General features: G+C 34.1%; 1 protein-coding gene across 3 annotated transcripts in view; it reads left to right on the forward strand.

The window, feature by feature from the left end:
- The window catches only part of CSMD3 (CUB and Sushi multiple domains 3), a 612,124-nt gene that overhangs the window by 92,161 nt on the left and 496,484 nt on the right, over positions 1 to 23,479 (forward strand). For all 3 annotated transcript variants that reach the window (XM_040070587.2, XM_040070596.2, XM_040070605.2), the window contains exon 3: positions 14,520 to 14,632. In XM_040070587.2, coding sequence (XP_039926521.1) covers positions 14,520 to 14,632 — 113 coding nt within the window. The remainder of the gene's footprint in view (positions 1 to 14,519; positions 14,633 to 23,479) is intronic.

Consider the following 23,479-nt stretch of genomic DNA (forward strand, 5'->3'; position numbering starts at 1 on the left):
TGAAAGAAATTAATAAAGACTTCTATTGCTCAAGTCTGCAGTTGGACATTTCTCTAACACTTTTTTATGAGGTGGTTAAAGCTGTTGATGAGAGCGCTTCTTTAGAGCAACCAGCATCTATATACAAAGAATTGAGTGCCTATATTAACTGGAATTAAGTCAAATTAATGTTTGGGGTTTTTTTGTAATTTGAAGCTAAGTAATTTCTTAGGTTACTGCCTTCATTGCATACTACTTGATAATCCACCTCCATAAATATAGTCTGGATGAAAAAAGCACAGTGACATGTTAATCAAGATGATTTCTTTCATAACCATTTGAATATTGGTAATTGTAAAAATATTTTTTGCCTAGTTGCATTGTAAGCCTATTATACCAGACCATGTGGAAAAGAATCAGGGCCATAATAGTTTCTATTAATTATTTTTATTTCCTCTGTGATTTCAAATAAATATTGGAAGTGAAAATATATATAAATATAGAATTGATAAAATATAAAGGCCTACATGCCCACAAACAAACATAAAAAAAAAAAGAAAAATTAATGAAATATCTTGACTGTCCAAAATATAAAGAAATATGAAACAATAATAATATCCTATGTAAATCAGTTAAAGTTTTTTCCCCAGATGAAAGACTGTAGTAAGTATTACAAAAAAGTACTAAGTTTCCACATATAAATACGATGGACAAATCTCGCTACCTGGATGTGTGTTATAAATTCTACAATTTTGTTTATAGGGAAAGAAAAAAATTAAAAATTAAAATGGAGATATCCTCTTCTCTGAAGTTAAAATGAAAAACTATGGATTTTACTATGGTTTTGCATAAAAAGAAGTACTAAATGTATATGTAACTTCCTCTTTTCATAATATTACTTTCACTGTCAAACTATTTTATACAATTTATTTCTTACTTCATTGCATACTCTGTAAAATTATGTTATCCATTTCTATCCTACCTTTCTAAGACCATCCTAATTATTCATTGTCACAATTTTATTTTTTGACAACCATATGCCATTTGCAGTTCTATCTGTAAATAATTATTTTTTACATCACTTTAATTTCAGGATTTCAACTATATCAGTAAATTATAAAATTACAAAAATCCCTCAACTACAAAAACTCTAGACCAGTTTCTCTTTTTTCATAGTATTTGCATCTGTAATTAACAATATACTGGTAGACTTTCAGCTTTGGGTATATTGAAAGTTGGAATTGTATTCAACATGATTCAACAATTTTATGTAAAGGTTTTAAACCTTTTCTCCTGCCCTGTTTTAGGTGAAATAGGTTTAATGTTTCTGTATCTAAGGTTTTCTTGATGGTTGTCTAGGGAAATTAAGCCTTGTTTGGATTTTTCCCTATTATTGGACATAGGTTTTCTGTCTACACATTTTGTTGTATAGAACTGCACTAAGTTATCGATCAATATGCTGTAACACCAGGTTTTATTATTATGCTAATGTGTTCCAGATATATATGTAAGTGACTCTTAACACTGTTTTAGGAGGTGCAGCTGTAAGAAATTTTTTAACTGATAGTAAACCATGAAAAAGTCAAATAAAAACATGAGTTATTTTTTTTAAAAAAAAAATTATAATCTTCAGCAGATAAATAAATTATTTCTTTATTGTGTTTTATGTTTGATTGAGGTTTTTCAGTAAAAAATGTATTTTCTTAAACAAAGTTTTTTTTCAGATTGGTGTTTAGAGTAGTGGCCAATTATTTTGATACTTAATTAAAAGGTAAAATTTCTACAAATGTTCAAAGCAAGACCAACTTTAAATGTCTTAAAACCCCCTATTTACTTTTTGCCTTGCTAAATGGATTGTGTTTAAGGAATAATTTTGAACTGATTTCTCACTTCATGTTATGTGATGCAGTGGTTTGAAGAACTTATATTTAGCATTTTTATAAAGCATATATCCATAAAATACAAGGAAAATGGAAAAGTTTTACATTTCCTAAATAGGCTTTTTATTATCTTTCTTGAGTTACAGTACTACAATTTAACAACTCTCACTCTTAATTTTGGTATGAAAAGTGTGTAGACAACTCATCTATCTAACAGGAGATATCCTGTAGTAACAATTGTTTCCCTTTAAAATCCTGTTTAATCCGCTATCTGATTTTGTTAATGTTAGTCAACATGGCTCTGATACGGAATCAAGATAAGACAGGTTACCAACCTATCCTTTGATGATTGCAAAATAGATCAGCTAACTGGACTCATATTTCTATTATAACTTTATTTTTATTTAAACCTGTGATCGCGGCACACAAAGCAATAACACGGAGACAAGAGGTCTGCAGTGCAGAGTTGCTCCCTCAAGAGCAGGGCAGAGAGAGCGCAGCCTGTTTATTATCTAACATTTTTATACATTTGTGGGTCAGGTTGTGGATTGGCTTCTGGGGTTACTACATTTAACCCCACTGGCCAGACCAGCTGTCAGTTACATTATTTTCAGGCTAGAAATATGTAAACAAAAGACAGGGAATGAAAACAAAAGGTTTGCATGAGAAAAGCAAAAACTGCTCCTAATATTGTGCAGAAACTAAAGAAACTGACCTCATTTTATGGACAAGTAGAAGACTTTAAAAACCAGAAAAACCAGGGTGACATAAACCCATGTATTAAAAGGTGTATTCTAGTTGCAGACCTATCAGTCCAACAACTACAAATGTGCATTTTATGTGCCTGTAGCTATTAACCAACCCTAAATATAAAAACAAACACTGCATTTTTTAATCCTATTTCAGAAAAAGTAACAGAATCTGTTAAAATTGTTTTTCTGAAATTATTGTGGTATTTCTTTTTTATTTTGGAAATATTTTTTCTTTGTTTCATTAGTTATTAGAAAATTATGAAAAGTGGAGGTTAAAATAATGTGCCTGATTCACTTCTGCTATATTATCTGTTTTCCAAATCCAAGCTTTTAATTTAGATTTTTCTCCCTTGGAAGTGGGACCTTATCTTCTATTTCAATATCAAGTATCCTTTTCCTAAAGTGTGCTTTTCATTTTCTTGCTAGAAGTTTTTCTACAGTATTTCATATATAGTAATCAATATAGAATTAATAATTTGCTTTCTATGAGACTGAAAATTACATTTTTATTATTTATTTAGAATAAAATTGTACTTATGTAATAAATACACTAATTTAGAAGCCTTTATTTCACTGCATTTGTAAAGATCATTATAGAATCACATTTCTGGTTTGATGGGATAAAAAACACCTCAAGCACCACAACCATTTTTCCTAGATCTGTCTTTTCCAGAATTTTAGATTTGTAAATGTAAAATATTTTCCATTATAATGGAATGTTTTTATTATCTCTACACTTTTTGTTTAATTTGATTGTCTGTTTTGTTGCTTTTTTTGCCTACCCCAACCCCAAGGGCATTTCAGAGAACTTCAGAGTTTAATTTCTCACTGCAGTGGTGAAAGACTAAAGAAAGAGTTTATTCATACTTATTTCTTCACTGCAGTGGATTCAGACTCTGCCTTGGAACACCATATTGCTCCAGACCTCTACGTATAAAGATAGAAATACCCAGTGTTGGAGGAGAGACACCTTTACGCTAGCATCCTCTCTTCCCTCTCTTGCTCTTTCTGGCATACTCTGCTTATATGATCCCCTTTAAAGCGAACAAGGGCCCGTGAGAAAAGTAAATTGTTTCTGACTCAGTGAAAATTTTCTGGAAGAAAATGAATGAAATAAAATCCATGGAGTTTTTTGTTTCCTTGGGGTTTTTTAGGTATTGCAGGTAATTCAGCTGATTATTTATTTGGTTTTACTTTATTTGTTGCAATTACTCAGTCTTAAAAGACTGAATTTTTCATATTAAAAGCAGAGATTCTGTAGTATACGTGTGTAGTTTGTCCTCTTTTACATGGACTACTATTACAATTTATCTCTATACCAGAACAGAAATAAAATGTCTGGTGATAATGTCACAAGCCTTTTGCTCATGGATGAATTCCAAAACGATACAGAATATTTAGTATAAGTTGAAGGTGTTCTGGAAGTTCCTGGCACCTACAATGGTGAGAAGCAAAATATGGCATCTCTCTTTTCCATACTGTGCTATTTTCACACATTAAGGCAAAGTTACAAAAGATAATCCAACTCATCTAAGAGCTTGTTGTCACTCACGGAAGCAAACCCGTCTCCTGTGTTCCTCTGACTTTGGCTGTATGATCCTTCTCTTTTTTCCATTGGCTCTGGCATCACGCATACCACTCAGAGGATATGCTTCCCTTTGATAACTGAATTGACTCAGGTTTATTTTTAAAGCCATAGTTCTTCATTGGGGTGGTTAAATTAATTCAGAGAGAATGGTGCAAATGACTAGAACCAGTGTGAAATCAGTGTTAGAACTCTGGGAAAATTGGGAAGAACCAGTTCCTCTCCTTTGGCGCTTTGAAAGCTCCAAGATCTGCTAAAATGCACTGTAGATCTTCACCGAGCTTTAAGATGAGGACAATAAGCTATAGTGTCACAATCTTCCAGCTGCTCAAGATTAAAAATTTGTACTGCTTGCTTTTTTATTTTTTTAATTCTTACTTTAAGGGCCTAGGATGCTTTCAAATTCTCTAAAGGTTATTGTTTTGATATGTTTGGTTCTTATCAGTTTTTCTCTCAAAGAAGCAGGCAAATCCACATACTACAGATTTTTAAAACTATTTGTATGGTAGTGCAATATCTGGTTCTTCTAAATTTATTATTTGAAGTTCTTCTTAATAGTTTTATGTCTTGAAACAAATTGACTGCTTTACAAAAGATAATTATTTGTAAAATCTGCTTTATTTCTGATCATTAAGAAAAAATAGAGTTGTATAATAAAAGTTTTACTCTGATAATGGATGATGGCAGTTTTTAGAAACATGTTTTGTACAGAATATAAGGTTTATACCAGAACCCGATGAGTACTTTATTGTTTAGTTCAAACCAGCTGTTCAATTAACAATGTTCAGCCTTGACCTATGATCATTATTTTAAAATAATAAATTGCATGAGCAGTTTTGCATTTTGACAGGGAAAAATTATCATTCAACAAAAATAAATTAGTTCATAAATCATATGTCAGTTTGTTAATGACTTATTGAATAAAGTATATTTTTATTACTATTTCCAGTGAGAGTAAAACTTGAATCTAGTTGAACACTTCTGTTCGAGTTTGCTTTGTTTATAGACTATTAAATTTTGTTTATTTATTTTAAACCAATTGAATAGACATATAAAAATTATGGAAGTTGCTCCAATTCATATTTTAATCAGAATACTCTTAAGGAAGCCTTTAAATTTCTTACTTTCTTCCTGATTCCCTGGGTAAGTTTCAGTTTCTTTAGAAAGAAATTTGAAAGATCGAAAATAGGCTGAATTTTACCAGGATGTTGCAGTTCAATCTTGCAATACTCTGATCTGCAATTCAACACCCTTATTAACTTCTCTACATACACGCATGAATGCACACAAGCACATCCAAAAACATAAACCTTAAAGAGAATTGAACTCAATTGTCTATTACTCAGTAGATAAGCCTTATCCTTTTCCAACACACTCCTGAGATTTAAAAGATGTTTGTTCTGAGTTGGTGTGTAAGAAGGAACATTAGAGGTTGTGAAGAGTTGACTTTGTCTGGCTGCCAGATGCCTGTCAGCCCCTCCATCACTCCCCCTCAACAGCAGGACAGCAAGAGAAAATAAGATGAAAAAACTCCTGGGTCAAGACAAAGATGAAGAGATCTTACCTTTACACCAGAACCCTATGTACACATGAAATTTGCACATTAGAGAGACTCAGTTTAGTTCACTGCCTAAAAATTCATTGATTTCTTGAATCATGGGATTTACATGTGTCATGAATTGCTTTAGCAATTCTATCTGTAATATATTGTTGAACTCTGAATTTGCTTATTAGTTACATGACCAATCTCTTTCTGAATACTTTAAAACATTTGGGTTAATCAAACAACTAATTGAATTCCATCTTACCAGTTTTAGTTTGACAGTTTTCAGTTTGATTAATGAGTGTGAGTATATAACAAGTGAGGGATCACACCATCCTGAGTGACTGTTTGATACAAATCATCAGAATTCTTTCAGAGTTTATTTGATCCTCAGTTGGATTAGCTGCTAATGTTTGATGACTTTTGAGTCCTTGTGATTCTTTGAACTTGCTATTAGTATGTTGTCAATTTTGCTCAAAGCTCAAAAAGGCATAAAACATGGATGTAAGAAAAGACCAAGGCATGGAAGAGTTAATGGAAAATTAGTTTTACTCTGGCAGTTAGAAGAGTCATCAGAAAGATCTAATGATGGAAATACTGTTGGTGTTACGCATCAGTTTAGGTACAGAATTCTCAAATCTTCAGAAACTTAAATTCATATATAAGATGTAGAAAGTGTTATTTTGCTCTAAGAAACATTGTGGTGTACTAATATTAAAATATTGCCTTTTTAAAAAAATGTAAAATTTATTTTCTTTTAATTCTCCTGTGTTGAAAAGAAAGAAAGAAAGAAAGAAAGAAAGAAAGAAAGAAAGAAAGAAAGAAAGAAAGAAAGAAAGAAAGAATAATAATAATAATAATAATAAAAAGAAAAAAGAAAAAAAGAAAAAGATAACTCAGAAAACACACCCCAAACATATAGGATGCTTTTGTGTGCAAGTAGAATCATAGAATCATTGTGTTCCCTCGGGTCCTGTCACTGATCACCACAGAGAGAGATCAGTGTCTGCCCCTCCTCTTCCCCTCATGAGGAAGCTGTAACTGCGTTGAGGTCCCTCCCCAGCCTCCTCTTCTCCAGGCTGAAGAGACCAAGTGACCTCAGCAGCTCCCCATATGGCTTCCCCATATGGGCCTTGAGGCCCTTCAACAGCTTTGCTTCCCTCCTTTAGATGCTCTCACTAATAGCTTTATATACTTATTTTATGGTCCCCAAAACTGTACATGGTACTCAAGTTGAGGCCATGCCAGTGCAGAATAATGTGGGACAATCTACTCCCTCAACTGGAAATTAATGCAGTACTTGGTGCCTTTTGTACATCTACTAGATGTGAAGAGAATTAACTCTACCCCAGTGAAAATCAGCACAGATGCTTACATGTCTGATGAATTATTATGGAAGTGACATAGAAAAAATAAATTAAAAAAATTGCAGACTGAAAGAGAAACAGATGATAGATTTTTCATTCCCATGAAAGAGGGCAGCCAAAAAAACTAACAACCAAAATATGGGATGTCAGATTGGATACACTCAACATTCAAAATCCATAATCTTATATTTTCTTTAATATCTTGGTATTCAAAATAATAAAATGCCATGACATGTAGTAATAAGAGAATATGGTCCTCAGAACCAAATATTTGATAATGATTAAATGGAAAAAAAATGTGTCAAGAAAAAAGTACTGAAGAGTGTTGTTATTTCAGTTGAGTAGGTGCTGGCCACAGCAAAAGCAGCAGCAAACTGGGTGAGAAGAGGAGCATGCTTTTTTCTTAGAAAATGCAAATAAACAAACTATTCTGTTGAGGGCTTTTTTTTTTTTTTTTTTCTTAAATAATAATTAGAGCTAGTGGGAAATTGTTAAACAAGTATCTGGCAGGCAAAAGATCCCACTAAACTTGAAATTGAATCAGTGCAGCATCAGGCTAGTCAGATGTTAAATCTAATCATCTGCTACTTAGAAAATTAATAGTAGTGTATACGAACACAAAACCACACAGACAGGACTCCAGCAGATAATAATGGATTCATCAGCATGTGGTCCAACAAAATCAAGCCCCAAAAGTACCTTACTAAATTCAAGATTTATTTATTTGCTAAGTATTGACTGGAACTGTCTGCATAAATAACAGATAGCAAGTTATTGGACATACCAGCAAACAAAATGACTGGTAAAAGGATTATAACTAACTCAACGGGAAAAAATCCACTCATGATGAGGCTTCATTTGTATATGTGCTATGGATTTTAAGAATATTATTCTCTGAAGGTTATCAATTTAGATATGTATCATTAAGACCAAAATTTCATAGTGGAAGGATTAAAAAAAAAAAAAAAAATCATGTAAAAGAAAAAAAAAAAGAAATATTTTTATCTGTTATTTGAAAATATTAGATATTTCAGTTTCCTTTTCTTTCATACTTGGAATTTTGTTTATTATGCATATTATTTTTCAGATTTTGTCTCCTTTTTACAAGAATTACCATTTATTTGGAAATCAAACTAACTGAGAATATATAGGCTTTGACACTTTTTAAAATTTTACAGTCAAATTTACAATAACTTGGCATGTTAACATGTTTTATGTTTCTACATCATTTTACATAAATTAGGGACAAACATTCCTTGCACCTTTCAGATTAGACTAAAACTCTTCCTGCTCTAAATTTTCTGTGACCTAAAAAAAAATTTATTGAGATTAAGCAAGACCATTATTCACTTAAAAAAACTTTTTTGGTGAATTTCTTCAGATATTCCCATTTAAGCTGAAATATTCTTGAGGAACTGTATTTTCTTTGGAAATAACTAATGCACACTAGAATCTTGTGAACCTGAAAAGAAAAAAAAAAGGGAAGATCCATTAAAATACATTAAAAAAAATACCTATTTATAAGAATAATCCATGTCAAACAAAAAATATCTAAGACACACAAACACAGAGGAAATATAATCATCTTATCTATCACACCACACCACATCACATTATAGTCCCAAGTAAACAATTTATCTAAGAGCACTTTTGTATGACTAATCAAGATTTCTTTCCATAATTTTAGCTTTGCAATTATGAAATGATTGCTCTCTTTAGATCATGAAGCTGGAGCTGCTCTGCCTCGAGGGCTGATGAGTTTAAAGTTCAGCATGCAGCTTAAAGTGATATATGATTTAATTTTTATCACAAGGACCACAGTAAAAGCACAAAACAAATGATTGATCAAACTGCAGAAATTTCCGATCAGAGCTCTAAAGTCTTGGAAAGCACAAATCTGAGATGATTTGTCATTTCAAAATTATGTCATATGTGACTGAAAAAAGATAGCGGGAGAGATAAAAATAGAGAGAGTATAATTATTCTTTGAGTAGTAGTCTTTTAAAATATACTTAGAAAATTAAGACAGGCAGATTCAACTCTTTAATATAGGTGCCTTCTTTTTTTTTGAATCTATAGCATGTCAGAATATAGAAACTTGCAAGAGGAAGAGACACGGGGCACACTCTGTAAATGACATGTTTGTAAGAAAATAATTATGCTATTTTCAATCATTTACAGCCCCCAAAAATATTACCACAAGTGTTCATATAGGCTCAAACATTATCACTACTGCTTAGAATTTATTTTTTATACTGTTTAGAATTTATTTTAATTAATGGTGACAGAATATTTACAAATTCCTGTGTACATAAGACAATGTTTTATTTCAGACTCCATTTGACATATTCCATTAGTGAAAAATAAATACGGATGGAGTCAGAGGACACGTAAGGCACAGATTCCTTCAAAACTAGTCTCTTACCTGGAAAAAGATATCCTTTAGTCACTTTATTTGTACATCAAGGAATTTTATGCACTTACACCCTGAGTACTTAGAGATATCTGAGGACTCAAACAAAATCTGTCTTATTTCACCAAGAAGCCTTGACAAATAAAAATATAGCAGTGAATATAACATCTAATTGTTACTAATCTGCCTACGATATTACTAATGCTCATACTCAAAGCAAATTAATTACTTAAAAATATGCAGTTAAAATTGTACAGATCTCTCCTAGAGTCTACTTATTTTTGTCTGGTGGTGTTCTGTAGTGATTTTGATGTCCATTTGGATCCATAGCCACTTTGGTTTTCCTTGGGAGGATAAAGATGGCACTATGGGCAACCAACCAGCAGGATTAACTCTTTTGCCAAAGAGTATGATTGTGATGATTTTCTTCTCCTCAGTCTTGGGTCTACGTGGAAAAATCACATATCTCATATGTCCTTTTCTCTTGTTCCAAGGCAATGGGCAGTTCTGTTCTCCAGTCTTATACTCTGAAATTATTGCAAAAACATTGCTAGATTCACTTTACTGTAGTTTTGCAAGCAAATATATAAATTATATAAATAATATAAATTATATAAATATAAATATATAAAAATATAAATATAATATATAAAATATATAAATAATATAAATAATATAAATAATATAAATATATAAATTATGAATACATATTGTGTCTCAAAATGGTATCTTCTATTTTATCATATTTACTACTGGAGATATAGAATTTCTGTATACAATAAATTTTTCAGAATGAGCATCTGGTCTTTCTGACATAGAAAAGTTGAATAAATGAAAATACCTCTTAACCTTTTCCTACGCTCCCACAAACATCTGTAGTCTTTCACTATGTACATAATGTGTCCATTTTCTGTGGCTGTTAGGTTTCTGGCAGGCTTGTTTGACATACCAGGACGAAAAAAAGCAAATACATTCATTCATATGCAGTGCATTAATGTACAAATTTGTATCATTGTTCTGTGTTTGATAATACTCTGTAGCTAAACTGCATCATCAAAATCAAATACTAAAGTAGAATGTCACAATTTAAAATTTGGGGTTTTAAGAGTTGAAACAGAAAGAAATATATTTTCTTAAACCTCTGTAGACATTGTCTTTCAGTTCCCATGGTTTTCCATGGCTACCCAAGCCTGTAACAGCTACTTATGGGATCTCTTAATGAGGTCAGAGAACACTCTCAAAATCAAAAAGGGAAAGAAGGAACAGATAATTCCACCAAAAAAACCCAACCCAAACCAAACTAAACCAAACCAAAAAATAAACCAACCAACCAACCAACCAAACAAACAAACAAAAAACCCAACCAAGAAAACAAAAACAAAAACAAAACAAAACAAACAAAAAAACCACAAACAAACAAACAAAAAAAAAAAACCAAGAAAACACACCTGTCATATAATTTTTTTCTGCCAAAGTGGTAGACTATTAATGAATGATTGAAGAGCCTAGCAAAAGATGTAGGCATGTCCTGCCTGGCCTCCATCTCTCCAGAAGTACACGGAGCTCATGGTGGTACAATGTCATACCTACCAACTCTGTGCTGATGCTTTAAATATCTCACAGTATCTAAAACAGCAACAGAGAGATACATTAATAACTCTTTTAGATGTTTTAAATTTGAAAAAAAGTTGATACAAATGGAATGAGATATGTAAATAGAAGGTAAGATGGGAAATTGCTGTAGATAAAACCCCTCAGCTACTAGAGGAAATTTAAATTTTAAATATGTTTAATATGCATATGATATCTACTTAATGAGATGATTGTTTATTTTTGCATAATGGTACCACCTAAAGTTTCACTTTTACCAGAGTACTCAGACATTTAGTTGTCTAACATTTAGTTGGACATTCTGACTGAACTAAATAAGTGACAATCAGATCTATGCACATACATTACGTTACAGGTATTTTGCTGCTTACCTGTCATCTCTCTCCCACATTTCTGATGTGCTTGCTATGCTTCATTTTAAATGGCAATGAAAATTATTCTAGCTCACACTTATGACAGTTTGTAGAGTTTAACATACAAGTAAGACTTAAGCTCTGAGGTCAATATCCTTTTGTGCCTAAGGAATAATACTCAAGTATTAGGTTATTTCAATAGTCAGAATTAATTACATTACAATTCTTTCTAAAAATCCATACTATTCTAGTGAGTCATAATTGCATGTTGAATTTTTACTTATTAAAATTTTTGATTAATTTTGCATCCACTAAACCAAAAATATTACCTCTGAATTTCTTAATATCAATTTAATAGTAGCAACCAAATTAAAGAAACAAGCTTATATTTTTTGACTAAATGTAACATAATGATTGTTACAAAAGGCCCACTGCTGAAAGCTAAATAGTATCCAACGGTTCTTATAATGATCTGTTTTGCATCAGGAGCTGTAATGTTTACTATGGTAGTAACATATGTGTTCATTAAAAAATTCCACTACCCATCTAAGCACTGTCTGCATACTACTCATAAAATTAAGTATTTTGGGGTAACTGTGTACTCCTTTTCTGCTGGATATATGTTTATACCCAGAATTCTTTTAAATAATTGACTACATAAATAGATACCAGCTAAACCTACTCTGAGACTCAAGTTAAAGTTTTATTCTAATTATTGGTTTGGTTTACATTAGGCCAGCTTATTTATAGTCTTGATATTTACCAATGAATCAATTTATTTATTGGTTGATGACCAAACTATTGGAAAATGCACTGATACTGACTTATTAAAAAATTATGCATATGCCTGTTTGGGAGATGTAAGCATTTTATTACCTTTCTTTTATTAATAGAATAAAAATATGCCCTCTTAATTGAATAAAAATGCATTTTTAAAATCATAAATATTCTGTACATAATTGTCCACCTTTTCATATTAACATAAATTCTTTAGTCTTGTTTTAATGATATCATTCATGAAGATTCCAATGACATAACAAAGAACAGCTGTGTAAATACTCCTTCTGAGGACTTGCTACATATAAATATGTGAATATACACCCATTTAGGGGCCTTTGCTTCTTTTGTTCATGTTTTCCATTTTTCTGGGTATGTGATGTGATTATTATTATCATTTGGCTTTCATATCTTTCATTACCATAACCAACAGCATAAATTGGCTATTGTATTGAAGAGGATTTTTTTTAAAAAAAAAATTTTGTTTTGTTTTCCAAAGATTGTTTAAGGAAAAAAAAACAACTATATAGTACCCATTAATTTACAGTCTCTCTTAAGGACACCAAATAGAGATCAAAGAAAAATATAGAACTTTTTATGATCTCCAAAACAAATAAGCTTCATGGTAAATCACTTTCACATTATATAAAATTCATCTAAATTTATCTTAAAGCTAAAAATAAGTAAAACATTAAATAGATGTAAATGTTGCAATTATGGTATTTTTTAGCAAGTAATTTCCTGACCTTTTGAATTCTGGGCTTCTCATCACACCGTATCCTTTCCTCTGATGAGACTAGAAATGCTGATAACGGCAGGACATAACTTATCCCTTAATTTCTGATTTCAGAAGAAGACTGAGACTGAATTTCAGAATAAATGACAGTAAATGTATTAAAACGTCAGTAAACACCATTGGTGTTTATTCCTACATCAAGCAAAATTAAAAATATATGTAATCTCTTCCAGCAAAATGATCAGAGTTTACATATTTCTTAAAGTATGCTAAAGATCAGCATATGTAGCTGAATATAAAGCTGCATTTAAAAAAACCCACCAAAATAAAAAACTAAACAACAAAAAACAACCCCTAGCAAACAAAAAAATCATAGCGAATTTGTTCTAATAATGAAAAGAGAAAATGTAAATCCTGAGCAACCTAGACTGTGACTTTTAGCCTCCTTTTAGCAGTAGGTTGGACAATACGGCCTCTGCAGGTCCCTTTTGACCTAAATATTTCTGTTGTTCTGAATTCAAAGTAAAATGTAAAATAAGGTCTTATCTACAAACACATAAAATAATTTTAATCTCAATCATTAATAAAAATTATCATCCTATCTGCTACACAATTCACCCCACATGGCTAACTGGGTTCCACAAGTATGTCTAGATTTCCCTGGTGTGTACACAGCTAATTTCTTCAGTTGGTTCTTTACACATCTTTGACAGTTAAATATGATGGGCTTTGTTGGTCTGATATGAACCCTGACGAGGTTGTTCTCCTAAAACTGAGGCAGATAAGTGTTGTCATATGAACATCAAATGAATATGTAGAAGAGAGTATCAGCAGAGCTCATCAGCAGTGCTGAGTACACAAAAAATGTCTTTCATTTGTGTCTCAAACACAGTGGTTTTAATAGAACAAAACCAAACCAAACATATAAACAACAAAACCACAAGCCTTAACGACCCTGTAATTCCTTTCAAGAGAGCTTTTTGTGTGGATCTGTTATTTCACAATGATACTGCTACTCGGGTTGAAATTAGCAATTTCTTTTCTGAGGCTAAAGTGCACAGTTTAAATAATACTAAATTCCCTCATTAAAGTGAATAATGGTCCCTTTCTTTCATCATATTACTATGGAAAAATTCAGCTACTACGAATTTTAGCAGAAAACTGTGTAAGATCTTTAGTGAAATACATTTTTGAACACAACTCTGAAGAGTGGAAATTGTCTGGTGGATTGTGATTCCTCTGGTTATATTATTTTTCAGCTACTGGTAATCTGAACAGTTCTTAAGTCCAGTTTCTACATCTTACTATCATCTATACTAAATATAGTGTTCATCAAAGACAGTAATATTTTTTTTATTATTTCCTCAATTACCATATAAAATAAATTTTTCAAGTAATGAAAACTACGCATTTTTAAGGCAGTTGTCCTTTCCATTATTAAATATTACTTGGAAGAGCCATCTGTCACACATAGTTTCATTTTCCAAACAATTAACCATGAATTGTGCTTTTTTGTTTCTTAGGTTAACAGGATTTCATCTTCCTCCACCAGTGACAAGTACAAAATCTGTATTCTCACTGCGCTTGACAAGTGATTTTGCAGTTAGTGCTCATGGGTTTAAAGTTTACTATGAAGGTAAGACATTTTTATCAAAAGTATTCTGGGGTTTTCTCTGATCTCTATACATAAAAAAATAAACACCTCACAGAAATATATATTAAAAAAACCATATATATAATCTTATCCAAGTTGCAGTATTTGCTTTTCATGTAATCATTCACATATTGGGTCATATCTGAAACCAAAATATTTAGAACACTACAATCTATAGTGCCATCCAGACACAAATATTTTGATTTCTAATAATAGCAAGTTCTTTAAATTCTGAAAAACTTAATTCTTATTGTTCTGGTCCTTCTGCCACTTATTCAAATTAATGTCAAGACATTACTAATTAGTCTTGAATTTTGCTGGATAGTGGCATCTGCAAGTTTTATGGAATCCTTCTTATATGTTTGCACAGGAGAAATGCTGTCTCAGTTCTCTGAACTGACATAAAGCTATTGCAGTTTTCATGATTGTATATAGTTTTCACACAGACACTGAAGTTGATGTCCAGAAATTCATAGTATTGTTTATGTATATACATATGTGTGTTTCGTATGTGTGTTCCAGGAGGGATTTTGTTTATGATCAAGTTCAGTATAGCAGTGTTTGAAGAGCTGGTTTGTATTGTGTATCCATTTTTTAAACCTGTGTCTTGGTACTTGGACAGTGAACTCTAACAAGTTTGTATAGGATATACAGAGAAACTGTTGTTTTTCTCATTGTCTTTGCTATAATGTTTTGTGTTTTGTTTTTTTTTTTCATTTTTGGATTTCTTCCCTTCTTTTTTAAAAGATGCTTGGTGTTAAGACATTTGATTTTTCTGTTTCCATTAAGTGTCTCTGTCAGCAAAACCAGAGCTATAGTAAACTGCCTGGAGAAGTTCTGAGGTCATTGTTGTACCCTACTTGATCCCATCTGCAACAGAAATTAATCACTGAGAAATACTGGCTGAGAAACACTTTGATAGCTAGGAAATTATCCAAAAATTGGTGATGCGATGAAGGGCTGCTGTAGAAATACAGTCCAGAATCACTCTGCAGTAAAATGTCTTCAGCTGTTCATGTGGTTTACCTTTGGGTATGATGCATTAGAATTCTACTTCATATAGAAATTCTCTCTTATTTATCCAGATATGAAATGAAAAACATAAAATAATTTTTAGGCCCTTCTTGTTCCTTGAGTTGTTAGAGAATATAACTGAAGTGATTACACACAATCTTTTTTCTTTTTTTTTTTTTTTTTTTTGGGGGGGGGGGTGGGTGGGGCGGGGATTGCACATAAAAACCCAGGCAATTTAGAAAAGAGAAATTCAGGCTATATGTAACTGTTTTTGTCTAGATTATAGCTGGTCTGCAGTCTGTTAATTTTTCAACTATTTGGTAACTGCGTTAAGCAGCAGCATTATTAAAAGGGTTATATTAAAATGCATTATACAATTCTTATGGTCTTTTAACTATGCAAAATATAATATATTCTCATGCACAAATTAAATTCATTGTATATGGTATCATCTGTCCTTCTTATAAACAGTTTTCTGAAAGATTTTGCACTGCTAATGTTAGCAGACAACATGCTATGCATATCAGTTATGACAGAGAATAATTAAAACTAAAATAGATCAGCTATAGACTTCAGCTTGCACATATGAGTGACTTCTCACATAGTTCCTTTCTATGTGAAAATAACATGCTGATTAATAGAAATTGAGCTTCTAGGTGAGTATAAAGTCTGGGAAAAATTTACCTTCAACCACAGAAATCAGCATCTTAGAACAAAACATAAACTTGTTACCTTGAACTTGATACTCATCTTTTTAAGAAACTGATGCTTTATTTTGTGAAATTAGGAATTTTCAAAAATGTTAGGCTGAATACCAGAATTTTAGCTCCATGGAGTCTCCCTTACCACAGCCAGATCTACTGTTTTAAGGAAACTTCATTCAGTCAGAGAATTTTTCGTTAAATACCTGTTTTTTTCTGACTTCATGTGAAGCTACCCTCTTCATATACAAAGAAATGAAAACTCATTACATTACATTACATTCATTTAATGCTTTTTCCTTGGTGTGAGAGAATAGATGTATTTAAATGATAATCATATCAGGGCAATTTCCATTTCTGTTCTTGTACTCTTTGTGAACATGTAAAACCCTGCAATCAACATTTAAGATCTGGTTCTGCCTAGTAACCAGTTTTCAAAAATTTTGATTGCCCAGTAGCTCCTTCTTAGCTTCTTGATGAAACGTCTGCATACTTAGTATCAGGCCTCATAATTTAAAGCTTCATTATGGGTATGTAGTTTGAAATTTAAGGTAGAAATGATTAGCAACTTGTCATTGCAATAAAGCAAAATTATAAAGGTGGCGTGAGAGGATAGGGTGAGAAGTAGTGACATATCTGAAGGGATTAGATCCAGTTGTAATTTGAAAAAGAAGGAACATACCTTTCAAAATCAGAGGTAATTTAAAACACTCTCTTGAAGTGCTTTGAAATAGACTACATAGGTAGATGGCTACATGGAATATATTACTGTTCACTATAAAAAAAAAAAAAAAAAAAAAAAAAAAAAAAAAAAAGCTCCTCCAAACAACAATTTTTCTGACTTCTCATCCTCTTGACAAATTTGCAGTTGAGCTGAAAGCTGACAAGAAACTCCAGAGTATCTGATAGAATCTGTGGTAAATATGAATCTATGCTGGACTTCCTTGATCATAACATATAGGAAAATATCCATTTTCTGATCTCCTGAGAATAAAAATGGGTTTGAAAAGATATAAAATTATATCATAAATAGAAAGATTATGTTGAGCCACCACATGTAAGCCACTGTAATTGCATTCAGTCAAACTAAGTGGAATATAGACCACAAAATATTGACTCTGCCCTACTAAACATCAATATCATAAGCCTCAGTCTGCAATCTGTGTCCCTCCATTCTTCTCTCCTTCTTTCCCTTCTTCTCACCCCCTCTTTCTTTCCTCTATATCAAGTGGCATATTTGAGCTATCTTTGGAACTATTGTGCACAAATTTCTTCATGTTCAGCTTCTTTACTATTCAGAAAAGAACACATCTGAAAAACATACCTCTCTCTATATAGTGCAATGCCCCTGAATATAAATTATTTCATGAGAGGAAACTGGAACATATTACTCAAAAAGTAATAGACTTCACTTACAGTGACAACAGAAAATGGTGAGGTGCACTAAAAATTAAGGAGGGATTTAAAAAAAACAAAACTGGAGCTAATTTTATCACCGTCTAGTGACACAGCATTGTTGGTTGGAGTGAGAAACGTAAGTCTGTTAATTCTATGCTTTTTTGTTTGTTTGTTTGTTTGTTGTTTGTTTTTTGGAGAGGTTTCTGGGAGGTTTTTTAGTAGCTTTCAAGCTCTCTACAACATGTATAAGTACTAATATCTGGAGAAAGAATGCTTTACTTAATCTCCTATTTGATAATTTAGGCTAAGTACAGTGTAGCTGTGCCTTTTTATTTCATTTCTGGTGGGATAATTTGGTTTTGGAATAGAAGAGTTTGACTCACTTTTCCATTTCCTGTTGTCTGAAGATACATAAGCAGCTTTATTCATTGAGAGTACGGGATGGGAAATACAGCTGCTGAGAAAGAAAGCAGCGTAGCAGCTTGGCTACACAGCAAAGGGGATTCAGTGGACCTAGTCCTGCTTTGAACAGTGCTTCCTTCTGTTTCCACTGTGTTATTTTACAGCTGTTAAACAGGTAGCTGACATTGCTAAAATCATTCACTTCATTAAGAAATGTACTGCTAGAATTTATGGGAACCTTTATTCAAGCTAAATATGGTAGGCATTTTTGTGTTATCTTACTGGTCATGGCAATGAATATAAATACTTAATATATGATTGCTCTTACAGTAAAACTCTGAATGCTCAGGAGGTGAATTGCAAATATTTATAATAGTGGTATGAAATATAAGTTTATCTGGTTTGTACTGCTGCACATAATTTTAAAGCTGAGTTATAAAACTGAATTATTAGACGCTGCGTATGGAATGAAATGGTCTTAATGTTTGTACTGGAGCACTGCTATGGAGTTCAGCAATTCTGCCGAAATGTTTTTGAGAGGGATTTGAGAGCAATGTTAAAAATTTCAAGAATGATCTCAGCTTTATGAATAATGGGAAGTGAGAAAGCAAAGAAGGGAGCAGATAGTGTTTATTAACAGAATAGGATTTCCATCATTCCATAGTCATTCCATAGTGACTTCTGTGGACTTATCACGCATTTCTTTCAGCAATATTAAGGAAAACTGATAGCTGATGTACAGCATTATTGAAGCATGTAGATAAGAAATACTAGTAGGACTTAAATATGCCAGGATTTGGGTGTTAAAAATAATTTTGGCAGTTGGTATAAAGCTAGAGAATGTGAACAAATAGGATTAACTATTTTTAGCTCTTCTGCATGTCAGAATTCAGAAACGTGGCTACACATAATCTAAATCTTGGATTCAGGTAAGATTTACAAAGTCCTAGCTGTATAAAGAGAATAATATCACTGCCATCTTAATATAAAATTTAAAGGAATATTAATGAATTATTGTTTAATGTGGGAGTGCTCTCTACAAGAAATCCACTGAAAAATTGTTTGCCGAGTTGGAGTTGTAAAAGCCACAGAATTTAAGCTGTAAGTTTGTCACCAAGCTTACTACCTGAAGGATACTATAGGCTGCTGTTGCTGTACATATTTTGTCATAACTGCTGTGGATATGGCTGGTCTCTGTCATTACATTGCTTCAACAACCCCTTAACAGAAATTGAATTAAACTGAGGAAAGGAAAAGGAAAAGGAAAAGGAAAAGGAAAAGGAAAAGGAAAAGGAAAAGGAAAGTCAAACCAGGAAATTATTATTTGCAAAAATAGACACATTTAGAGGAAACATACTAAATCTAACAAAGCAGCATGCTAGACATAAGCCAATATATATTGTCTACTTTTACTTCTATTCAACATGTTGGATAACAAGAAGAAAAAAAAGGGTGCTGGACTTTCTGCATTTTGTCTGAGTGTATGAGTATCTGCCGAATTGTCTGGGAAGTCCCAGAAAATTATCCAACAAATCCTTTTTGCTATGAAATACTAGCTTGGGTGGAAAACACCCCACTAATGCCTCTACATAGACTTATGTTGTGGGTTAAGTTTTCCTGTGGAATTTTTCCCCCCGTAAGTTGCTAGGAGACTAAATACTGATGCTTAAAACGTTGCTTGCCCCGTACAAAAGGGGTGGATCACTTAGTTTGAGCGGGGGAGGGAAAGGCTCCCTGGAGCGGAGAGGGTTGGTTTTTTTGGCTGCTCGGTTTTCCGGGGAGGACGGTGGAGAGACGGCTAGCTGCGTGGAGTCCATGGTTGGCAGAGGAGTCCGGTCCATTTCGTCTGCTGGAGCGCCTGGGGCATTCAGAGCTCTTCGCCTGCCTTGCTGGATTTTGGGTCAGCCCCGGTCCAGCCGCCGCGGCTTCTCCAGCACTGCTCACTCTGCCTGCCGGGATCCCCCCTGCCTGCCGGGACACCCCACCGTTTCCAGCCATCAGCCCGGAGTTTTCACCGTTTCGGCTTCGTGCTCTTGGGATCACAAGAGATCAGACTGCCCAAGACTTGTGAGACCAAGCCCCTTGAGGTTCTTGGTTCTGTTTTATTATTATTATAATTGCTGTTGTTGTTTGTCTGTCCTGTTATATTTACTAGTAAAGGACTGTTATTCCTTCCCCCATAGCTCTGACTGAAAAGTGTTTTTTTTTTTTTTTAATCTTCCAAATTATAATAACACGGAGAGAAGGGATTGGAATTCCCCATTCCTAGAGGGGCCCTGCCTCTCTCTAGCAGATACCTGTCTTTTCAACCCAAAACATATCTATCTTATATCTACTAGAGACTTTTATGCCATTCCTAATATCAGATGCATAGTAAAGCTGTAACACAGATGACAATCAATTTCTTATGAAATCAATACCAGGTTGCCATGGTGCTTCTACCTATTTTACCTATATGCTGTACCAGTACCACCATTCCTGTGTAAGTCCAGAGGAAGCAGAGACAAAAATAGCTCTGTAGACTTAATCTGATTATTTTTTATAGCATTTCACACTATTTTCTTGACACCATAACCACTGATTTGGCTAAAGAATATCTTCTGGGAACAAAGTTAGCCCTTGAAGACATCAAGCTTTAAGAAAACTTTCTTTGATCCCACTGATCAGTCTGCCTCACATAGAAATAAGACTTTTTAATTCTGATTTTTGAACTTCCAGTCACTAGCTTTTGTTCTGCTTTTATCTCCTAAATTATCGAGCCATTATTATTAGCATCTGTGAGTTCTTATGGAAGTTCTTAAGTACTGCAATAGAATCACAGGCTTCAGAGTACTGTTTTCTTTAATATGGACTTCTGAAGCATTAACATAAACAAAATTTCCAAAAACTGAATTATTTTCCATAATTTTTCTGCATTTTCATAATTTTGTGGCAGCCATGTGAAAAATACACTTGTCCAGGTGAGGCCTGCACCTGATTACCATAACCAGTCCTATCTTATTAAATCAGAGCGATCTCCCTCTGTCCTGCATGTGTGAGGATTTAAAGGGCTGAGCGCAGCTACTGGAGCCAGGCTGGGGGTGCAGGTAACCCTGGCCTGGTATCAGCTGCTGGAGAGACTGAGGTCTCCATGCGACTGGAGTGGGTGGAGGTGTCAGCTGCTGCTCACTGGGGTGGGAATAGTGTGTGTCCCAAAAACAGCTATCAGGAGGAACCTGCATGAGTAAGCAAGTGAGGAGCTCAGTGCCAGCACTTGGAGGAAGCCAGGTGACACATGCTGAGGCAGTGTGGTGACAACTGTCTTCAGCTTCTCCATAACTGGGTGTGCATGGGTCACTCACCTGCACGCTACCATCTGGACTAACCAGCAGGAAGGAGGTTCTGGATCTAGGGTGAGGATGTGGAGTCCATGCTGGACAAGTGTTGCCCTGAGATTCTGAGCCTTCTGATTGTTTGCATTTTTGTAGTGGAGTTTCTCACGGATGGTAACATAAACAAAGTGAAGGTTTTCACATTCCTCGTTGGAGAAGGGACAATTGATAGACTTCTGGTTTGACCAGTGGGGTCGGAGAGGTGTCACCCTCATTCTCCAATCTCTGGTCATTGTCCAAGATCTATATAAATTGAGGTCAAAAATATGCTGCTTCTTCTTCTTTTGCTCTGAACTTGACTGCTTGGTATCATTCTTTTCGTGTCCTCTAGGGACAGACAAGTATGCCAGTACTGCATGTTTGCTAATAAGCATCAAGGCGGACCAGCCAGTGTTGAGGGGACCCCTGGGGCCAGTAAGAGGGTCTGGAATCTGGGTGGTCTTGCCAGGCAGGCAGAGGAATCGTGCTGGTACTTGGAGGACCTGTTAATATACCTGTGCTCATGAAGTCAGGTAATTCCATGTGTGCGCCTGCACGAATGACCTCCTGTGTCTGCCAGACAAAAGAGGGCTTGGTCTCTGGTGCTCATGTTCAGGGGGGTGCTGTCAAAGCAGTGTCTTGCCTGTGGCCCATCCTGTCAGTGTCTTATGTGTGTGTCTGTGTGTTTCTCCGGGATTCTTGCTCAGCTGTGAAACTGGTTAAATCTATAAATGGGAAGGCAGCAAGGATGTCCACTGGCTTGAGTCATCCCCTGGCTGCAAGCTGTCCCAGATCTGGGCTCCTGTGGTCAGGCAAGGAAATGTCCAGGTTTCAGGGCTGCTGGAAACAGTGGCCAGTTGCTGCTGGAAGCAGTGGCCACTTATTACATCCCTTCACATGCTTAAATGTCATTTGGGTTCACCAAGCATAGTCTGCCCTTGGTAAGTCTGTGCTAGCTACTCCCAATTAGCTCCGTCTTTCAGGTGATTGAAAATGGATTACAAAAGTGTAATCCAGGAACTCAGGGAAGGATTATTAGTTTATAGTGCCTGTAGTGGTCCCTCTTGCTTTCATTAGGAAAAGTGTATCATTAATCTGTCTAAGCATGAAGGACTACTGCAGGTTGCTATAATTTTCCATGGGTTATTAACAGCAGCTTTTCAGTCAGGGTGGGACACCTCTCTTGGTACCCTTGGGTGAATCTGTGAATTGAATATACCCAACTTTTTGATGTAAACTCAGAACAATTACCTCTCCCTTTCCCATCTGGACTGATACATGAACAGGTTACTCCTTATGAAGACGGATACACACAAGGCATGGAGTTCTTTGGCTTTTTCCATACTGAATATTATTGTCTTTGCCACCTTGCCTGCAATTTTCCCCATCCTTTTTTTCCCACTAGCATACTTGTAGACTCCCTTTGTATAACCCATTAACCTCCCACCGCCCCCCCCCCCCCCCGTGTTAGTGCCCCCTTGGACTGTAACCTTGATTTTGTTCCTAGGCACCATTTCTATACACCTTTCTTGCTGTCCATATTTTTTTTTTTTTGTTTTTTATTTTTTTTTTTTTTTTTTTTTTTCTTTTCCCTGTACTTTGCATTTTAGTTCATTAAGAAGCTCCCTTGTTAGCCTCATGAGTCATTTGTCAAAGTCACTTCCCCTTAAAATAGTTGGGATGTCATTTAAAAAAATCAGCCATCTCTCTGCCTGCACTTCCTCCCCATAATTGCTTCCCAGGAGATTCTGCCTAACAATTCACCAAATAAATCAAAATATGATGTCTTAAAGTCTAGTGTCCCAATTTTAGTACTTACTTCTCAGCATTCCTTCTAAACCTGGGCTTAAATTTTCTTTTCCTCTGTAGTCAGGTCTCTGTCCCTTGAAAAGAGTATTTTTAAAGGCCATTCTCCTGAGTTAAAAATGTCTACATACAATTATAATCTTATTTACATTGAGCAG

The sequence above is a fragment of the Hirundo rustica genome, chromosome 1, assembly GCF_015227805.2.
Source record: "Hirundo rustica isolate bHirRus1 chromosome 1, bHirRus1.pri.v3, whole genome shotgun sequence".
In the NCBI taxonomy this organism is placed as follows: Eukaryota; Metazoa; Chordata; class Aves; order Passeriformes; family Hirundinidae; genus Hirundo; species Hirundo rustica.